Source organism: Hoplias malabaricus, chromosome 3 (genome assembly GCF_029633855.1).
Source record: "Hoplias malabaricus isolate fHopMal1 chromosome 3, fHopMal1.hap1, whole genome shotgun sequence".
Taxonomy (NCBI): domain Eukaryota; kingdom Metazoa; phylum Chordata; class Actinopteri; order Characiformes; family Erythrinidae; genus Hoplias; species Hoplias malabaricus.
The window spans coordinates 11,387,737-11,396,176 of record NC_089802.1 but is presented as its reverse complement, the minus strand read 5'-3'; the positions used below and the strand labels follow the sequence as shown (position 1 = coordinate 11,396,176).

The window sequence follows — 8,440 nt, the reverse complement described above, 5'->3', positions numbered from 1 at the left end:
AATCAGCTGTGGCGTAACAGGTAAAGAAGGGCGCTTGGAATGGGGAAGTCACCAATTTGATCCCCACAATGAGCAGGGAGTTGGGGTTTGGGGACTAAACTTATAGTGGTCTCCTCCCTCGGCATCCACGGCTGTTTGTTTGCACGTTACTGTGGATTTGCACATCACACATTGTCCATTGTGGAGTTCTTTTGTTCTGACTGGATGAATCAACTGCTTTAGATTCTTGTTAGTACACAACTGTGTTGACTTGAGGAAACATACATTTCTATCCAGGTTACTTTCAAAACACATTAAGAGGGAAGCCAACATTTACACTGATGTCAAACTTCGTCTCAGTGCAGATACACTGCCGGAATCAAAAGGTATAAGAATTTGTCACAGTAGAAGGCCATGAAGGGGTCAAAGGCTTATCAGCTAAAAACTGGAACGTAAACAACATAATTAGTTACCTTTAAAACTTCCATTACATTTTCTGGGGGAAAGAAAAAACAAAAAGTTAAAGCAGTTTGACTCTTTGGGGCAGACCTCTAAAGCGTTCTTTAAAATGATTTCCAATACTTCGGAAATTATTTTTTTCCCCTTTTACCCTCAGAGCAATCCTTGAATCTTAGTAAAATAAATAATTCGTTCTCACATTGGCCCAGCCATACATCCCCCTTCACAAAATACAATACTTCATGTGATTTAATAACCTGGGCTTTATTGTCAGATTTCTGTGGGAACAGTCACATTTTCCCCCTCTCATATTCAATAATATTTTCAATTTTTTTTCTTTGTTTTTTTTTTTATATCTCCAATATTTCTTTTTTTTCTGCCACCAGGTTGGACCGGAGCCCTGGAGGGTGTTAAGTTCAGCCAGTGGACTGGGCATTGAGACCTGAGCTCCGGACAAGCCAGGACCGCACTACTGCAGCCTTGCCCGAGAGCCATCCTCTTCATAGAAGAGACGAAGCAGTATATTCCCAAAGGAAGGCACACCTTTTCGCTTGTGGTTTTAGGCCTTGAAATAGTCTGAAGTCTGTCAGATGATGTGGTTAAAGATGGAGATTAAGGAGACTGGAGCTGTGTGGGGACTCCCGCTCCTCCTCTCTTGCGTGTCTTTTATAGCTGAAGTTACGACACGTCACAGCAATAATGGAGTCATCAGCTTTCACTCATCAGTGATCCTCACACTGACAAGCAACCAAAAACCAAGTCTTCCATTACACGAAGCGCAAAGTCGCTTCACCACAAGAACTGAAAAAAAATCTAACAAAAACAAGATACAAAAATAATTGTCTTTTTGTTGTACAAAAACTACAATGGAGGCAAAACATTTCATAGTATGAAAAGGAACTGAAATTATACAAAAGCAGCGATAAACATTACTGAAGTCAACAAAATAAAACAAAAAACAGTTCTTAGTTGAGATGGAAGCCACATGCTTCCGAGTGAAGACTTCATGACTTGTCTGTCACTTATTTTGGGATGATTAGTTAAATGGAAGATTCCTACACACTCCACATTCACCGCTCCCAATGCCTTTGAGTGACCAATAACCACATTTATATAAAAAACAAAAAAAAACCAAAAACACCCCTATCCACACTAAAGAACAAATGATGGTACAGTGTTCATGGGGACAGAACCAAAAGAAAGAAAGAAAAAAAACAACAACATGTAAACACAGCACAATAAATAGGTAAAACAGCAGGTTTCCTCACCATGCACAACGCAATGATTTTTAAACCTTTTCTTCTGCTACATGGCTCATACTCAATCTCTCTGCATTCTTTTTTTCTGCTCTTCTCCTTTTGCTTTTTTTTTTAGTAATTCCCAAGTGCAAAACATCACAAATGAACAAATCTGTTTTCAAGTAACATACATTTTATATATATATATATATATATATATATATATATATATATATATATGTATTACACACACATACATACATACATACATTTCAGAGTGAGTGGGGCAGGGAGGTTTACAAATGGGCAGTTACTGTACACTGAATATTTGCCATATTTATAATTTACATAGGAATTATTTTCTTATTAACAGTAACAAATATATATTAAAAAACAAGGGAGAAAAAGAAAAAAAATATATAATTAAGAGATGAGATGAGCTGTCGAGGCTTGACAGCTGCTGTGGAAACCCGCTGTGTCCCTTTGCATTCCCAAAAGCAATTGATGCACAGCACCAAAACCTGCACTGGGTCGTAGGGGGGGTGGGGGGGGTGGTTGCCCAGGTAAGGGTTACTACGTCACCTCCATAGCTACTGTATTTTCCGCTATACTGAGGGACTGCTTTTCCTGTTCATGATTCTCCCTGCAAAAAAACAGACAGTGAGCCTATTCATCTCGACACAAACAATTATATATATTTTTTCTTTTTCTCATGTCACTGCTGTTTGCTTTGTATGGGAGATATCCTCATGTCTAAAATAATAAATAAACCAATCAACACAAATTAAGAGGATGCATTTACTCACCCAGTGCTAACTTTGGGAAGCTGACAGTTGGAAGCAGCGGCTGCAAGTTTTAAGGCAGCGGGTGGCACGCCGCCGAGACTTCTGGGAAGGTGGCGGGCATTGAGGCTGGCAATTTGGGGCGTCGCCACACTCAGACGCAGATTGTTCCCAATCAGAACCTGAGGGGCCGCGTTGGCAGTATTGTTTCCATGGTTGCTGAGTGGGTTGTGTGCATTGTGGACAGATACTGTGGTAAAGTTACTATTAGAAGTGGGTAAGTTAGGTGAGGCAGAGGTTGTCATTGGGGAGGAGCTTGGGAGGACTGAAGCAGATGGTGCAGCTGAGAGTTGTAAGCCCTTGTAAACTCCTGGAAGAAATAAAAATAAACAAAACCAAGTTGAAAGAACAGGAAATTTTCCATAAATTCTAGTTCACATTTCATACAACAGGGGAGCATTACATAAACAGGTATTCTGACTACTAACCTGAGGCCTGAAGGATTCCATTGACTCCACTTCCTATAACACCATCCTCTTTGACTTTCAGAGTCAATAGCTGGTCAGACGTAACAAGAGCAGAGGCAGCAAACTGAGCACTAGCTGAGTCCAGCGTCTTTGAAACAACAGGCTAAAAATGGGGGAAAATAAAAGTCAGCCTCAAACATATGCACAAAATAACCTTTCAAAATGCATTACAACAGTATTTCTTTCTCTACCTGCATGTTGTTTGAAGCATCACCGGCCTGCTGCTGGATTTGCTCCAATTGATGCTTTTGCATGAGAACCAGCTGTTCCTGATGCTCCTGGTACTGTTCTGCTGTGAAAACTGAAACAAGCACAATATGAAAAAATGATATACAGCAGCATACACCCCTCTCCACTGAAACAAATGCAGTCATTGTATCTGAGGTCTGTTAATCAGGTCACCTGTTACAACTGTCCATCTGTATATGCCAAATCCAATCCAAAAACAAATATTTCATAGCACAAGTTGCAAGTCTGAAAAAACAATGTTTTTGCAAAGAAATATATTTTAATTTGTGCTTATACTTAGTAGTTAGGTTCCTAGTGTCCAGACCAAACAAGAAAATTATACAGCGTTATATTTTAGACAGTTTCCTTAGGGTTCACAATGACAACTTTCTAAAAATTGACATGTATATTTTGCAAGCAGGTAGCCCAAACTGCACACCAAGCTTGGTTGTGTATACCGGGTGGCATTTATACAAAGTGCTAAAAGCACTGCAGAATTTCAGCGAAAGACAGATCCCCACATGCTCAGGTGGTCTTAGTCTGCTTTGTTGGTTAACGTCATAATTAGAAAAAAAGCATTCAAACTTTAAAACAAATCTGATGAGTGTAAACACACACATACTCTACCGAGAAAATGTCTCAGTTTGTCAATATATGGACAGTTGTGCTAGATTAATACAGTTGTGTTAGCTTTATCCTTAAATCACTGAGTTGTGCGCCATCATGCCTGGTTGTCCAAAGATGCCAAACTGGCCTTGAATATGGCTGTTCAACTCCTCTGTTCACCCTGATGCCAACTAACGTCAGCATATATCAGCTGATGTAAAACACTCAGATTTAACTCTCACTTTTGGCATTGCAACAGCAGTATAAGATGAGCATTACAAGTCATTCATGGGGCAGCAGGAGCAGGCCCCATTATCTGAGGCAGCTAACTGATCAAGGTAGTACCACATGTGGTCTGAGTGGAAACAGAAGTAAAGGTCATCCACAATACTCTTGTCAGAGCAGCTGTAACAATGGAACAGCTAAAAAGTGGGCTGCACACAGCAGGTTATATTGTGCTTTCCAGCAGAAGGAGAGGGACAGCTCTGTATATATTCTACGTTATTTCACTAAACAGAATAATCAGTGCCTTATTTTGCCCATAACTAGACTATTACTACACTCTGCACTTGCAAATACTGCAAAGATTGGACATAAAATCTAACTTTGAAATAACCAAAAAAGAAAAGCATTAGCAGAAGTGTACATTCTTGTACAAAGAGAAATCATTTGCAAAACAAAAGGCTTCATATCTATCTATATATGTACATACACACACAGTATCTCTTCGCATGTGTGCAAAGCAAACAAGCCAGCTACAGAGGGGAGTGGGGGGGAGACCACAAATATGACAAAACCAAAACAAGTAGTAGAAAATTAATTTCCACCACCGACACACTTATGAGCATGCTCCAACATTAAATCAGAGGTTGACAATTCCATAAATGCTGAAACAAAGAGTAAGACACTTAAATAAACTTAAAACCAAGTCAAATTTCTGACAAAACAACTGAGCTCTTTCTTGATTTTCTCATTAATACTATAGAAAACGTTTCACATGCTTTGCTGCAATAAATGTGAATGCCTTTTGTGTGTGCATTCACAGTAAAACACTTTTTCACTCACCAGATACAGCCGTTGCAGTAGTAGATCCTGCAGCTGCTGTATTTGAGCATGATCCTGCCATAAATGTGGTGGCCGGGCAGAGGCTCCTGCTGGTTAGTGTCCGTGGTTTAAAGTGTCGCCAGCGGCAGGCCTTTATGTTGTGTAGGATTTCCCTTAGATGCAGGGAAGTGGAGGAACAGGGCAAAGAAGCTGGCAATGAGGTGGCTGGCTTGGGGGAACTGCTGTAAGAGGTGCATTCTGGGCGAAGTGGAGAAGCAGCATATGACAACTCTTCTGCAGTGGAGTCAAGACTATGGAAAACACTGTCTAGATTCGAATGGGCACGGTCCAAGAGAGATCTACACAGGGAAAAACCATTTACAACACAAAGAAACAGTTCACAATTAGCTCCAATGCTGCTTTTTCAGGGGTCAGATATTTCTGGGTGACATACACTCTTACCCACAACACGTTTATAGAAATAAATAATGTATTATTATTATTATAATATGTTTTTAATCACCTGCCCCCACGTCCCATTCGTCGCCGCGCCAACCCTAGGCAGCAGTGTGGTACTGAAAGGCTGGTGAGTGAGTAACGAAACCGTGGGTCACATGATCCACCTTCCGACTTGCTACACCATGGCCAACTACCCCTCTGATCTAAACGGGCCTAAAAGAGAAGGAAAATTAATGACTGATAGAGACAGAAAGAACAAAGATTCTGAACATGAGAATGCAACATTATAAGAAGAGTGTTTGACTGATACTCCCATGTTTTTCATAACAAAACAAGTACTCACTTAACATGTTTATTAAAACACTAACAGGCTTGATTACTAGATCAGAAATGCCTTATTTGCTCTGTACTGCAATCAAGATACTATGGAAAAAAAACTTGAGAATAGAGGAAGCAAGGAGGGTGCAGAGAGCTCAAATGTAGCAGAGACAATACGTACAGCATGGTAAACACAGCCTGCTTTCCTCCTGAAAGCAAATGGCCCATCAGGGTCATTCTCCTCCTCAGCCTCAGATGACCCAGAATGCATCTGGGAATGCAGAATGCATATTACATTAAAAACAAATCAAATAACTAATTTATATTCTCAATAATATTAAAAAGGGGCATATAAATAAATAAATAACGTAAACAAAAATATATTTAGAAATTATTTGATGGACTGTGCTGCAGAAAAGTCGACAGATGTTGGTTTCAAGGAGCAGGTATTCTAGATTGTGGGGTTATCATTCTAATTAATCACCTACATAAATTTTCACTGGCATACCAACTGTAAAAATGCTCATACTTGCGAGAAAGGATCCTCATCAGAGCTGGGAAAGTCATATTGGTTGAGGTCTTTGGGATTGAAGAGGGAGGGGCCAGAATGCTGGGGTGTGGAAAAGGGCTGGATTTTCAGCTTTTTCTCATATTTCCTTTTTGTGCGGACCACCTCTGTTTTCTCCGGCTGAAGGAGAGCAAAAAGAGACAACATAAGCATCAGGACTGTTCAGCAAAGCATTCCCATCACTCTATATTTTTATCTGGGAACATGTATCTAATATATGCAAGGCATCTAAATTTGACATCCTAGCTTACACTGCAAAGAGTATGTACCAACAACCACAACAACAAAAAAGTGATTTATATTTAATAAACCATTTAATGCAGCTTTGGATGGAAACACTGCTACAGAAATTTAGGCTAGTCAAGATGCTCACCTTAATCTTATAGTCTTTGAGCTCAACATGTTCCGTGTGGCGATACTGGTTGCTGCTGGGCATGGGAATGATGGGTATCTTGTAAATGGGCTTGGCCATGGCCAGTGCCTCAGTCATGACATCAACGCCAAAGTCAGGTAGAACATTCCTAAGGACAGAACAGAGGTTTAGCCTAAATTCCTTGTGCAGGTGAAGTTTTTGCATGGGTCATGAGATTGTGTGCTCAGAGCGAGATCGTACAAATCATACCCATTACCACAAAGATTAAATTGTGCATGATTTAATGTAGGTTCAGTCAATTAAAAACACAGGCATCTTGTGGGGGAAATCCAGATTGAGCATGAGCTTTCGTTTTTGTACCTTTTCTCAACTATTTCCAGTGTCAAGTGTAGCAGTTCTCTTTTGCTCTTCTCACGTTTCTTTATCATTTCCAGAATTGTGACAGCCCTGCTCAGATCTCTCCTCAGCTTCAGCATCTTCTCATATGATGCTTCGTCATTCTTGCGGTTCTTTTAAAGAAAATAAACAGGTAATTAATCAATCGTTTCAAGCGGCTCTTTTGGACTGAGAACTAGGAAGACCACAATTTGGTCAATACCTACACACACAAAAACAAGTGCCAGAATTCATAAAGACATTCTTAAAAGTGTTAAGAACCTCAAGATATTTATATATCCTTGATGCATTTCATTTGGGGGATAGGGGCATAACTGTTAAAGTAATGTATTGGCCATTTGTACCGCAATATACACCTTTAACTATGCAATTTGTGTTTCTCAGAAGCATTTGTGGATTTTTCCATCATATTAAAAAACCCAAAAAACTGATTAAAATATATTCACATCATTTGCTATTCTTTTCCATATACAGAAAACTAAATGGCATTTATAAATATTTTCCTGTTTGAATTTACTATAATTAAACTATTAGTGTTCAGAAAGTCAGCCTCTAAGTTTAACGTGAAGCTGTCATTGTCCAAAAATAAATAAATAAAATAAAAAATATATATAAAATGCTGTAGGCTACTAAAGCATCTAATTTGATACAAATATGACACACTAACATTTTGGGCTACTAAATAAAAGCTCGCATTAGTGGCATAGCCGTTTACCTTCCTGGTTTGCATTTTCTCCGTCCTGCGCCTAAAAGCCACGTAGGGGTCATTGGTGCTGGAGCCATCACGCTTCTCCTGCTTGACTACTGGAGAGAGGGAACCACTTTTACATGACTTCCTCTTCCTGCTCCAATACTCAAACACTTCCCTGATCAGCTCATCATCTTCCTTCAGCAAGAGCTTTGCTTCTTGCAGGGTCACGAGCTGAAGAACAGAAATTAAATTATATTTATATCTTAAAGATCTAATCTGTAATGCACAACATGGAATGTTGACAATTAGCCTTGCTCAAATGTCTCCATAATAAGTATTTTTCTCACTGTGAGAGATTATGAACACTGATACCTGCTGGCCGCTGCCTTTCTCCAGCCGGTCAATCATCAGCTCAAACTGTAGCGCCCCCACCTCGATTTTCTTTCTCAGCCTGTTCACAAACGCCTCATCTTCAGAGTCCAGGTCATAGTCTGGCTGCTCTGTATCCAGACTGAAAGCTGTGGAACATGGGTAAATAAATAAAATATTCACCCATTCACATTAAAGCAGACAGGTTTCCATTTTTACTTATTCAATTTCTCTCAACACTGCTAACATTTTTGGCAATTTCACTTTTTCTTTAAATAAAGTTGTGTAGTTTACATTTAATATGTTTTGCATTTCTTCTGGCATTAACCATAGTCACATTAGACAAGACTCATAAGAAAACTAGGCTACTTCAGCACAAGTAGCCCAATTAAAGCAATATTGT

The 8,440-nt window shown here is 39.5% G+C and overlaps 1 protein-coding gene across 3 annotated transcripts in view; it reads right to left on the bottom strand.

Moving 5' to 3' along the window:
* Window positions 1-701: 701 nt before the first annotated feature.
* The window catches only part of epc1a (enhancer of polycomb homolog 1 (Drosophila) a), a 28,388-nt gene continuing 20,649 nt past the window's right edge, over window positions 702-8,440 (bottom strand). For all 3 annotated transcript variants that reach the window (XM_066664606.1, XM_066664607.1, XM_066664605.1), the window contains 12 exons: window positions 8,041-8,186; window positions 7,693-7,899; window positions 6,942-7,090; window positions 6,582-6,729; window positions 6,170-6,328; window positions 5,822-5,911; window positions 5,387-5,535; window positions 4,885-5,222; window positions 3,177-3,286; window positions 2,947-3,088; window positions 2,483-2,828; window positions 702-2,319 (listed from right to left, as the gene is read on the bottom strand). In XM_066664606.1, coding sequence (XP_066520703.1) covers window positions 2,250-2,319; window positions 2,483-2,828; window positions 2,947-3,088; window positions 3,177-3,286; window positions 4,885-5,222; window positions 5,387-5,535; window positions 5,822-5,911; window positions 6,170-6,328; window positions 6,582-6,729; window positions 6,942-7,090; window positions 7,693-7,899; window positions 8,041-8,186 — 2,054 coding nt within the window. In that variant the 3' untranslated portion in view covers window positions 702-2,249. The remainder of the gene's footprint in view (window positions 2,320-2,482; window positions 2,829-2,946; window positions 3,089-3,176; window positions 3,287-4,884; window positions 5,223-5,386; window positions 5,536-5,821; window positions 5,912-6,169; window positions 6,329-6,581; window positions 6,730-6,941; window positions 7,091-7,692; window positions 7,900-8,040; window positions 8,187-8,440) is intronic.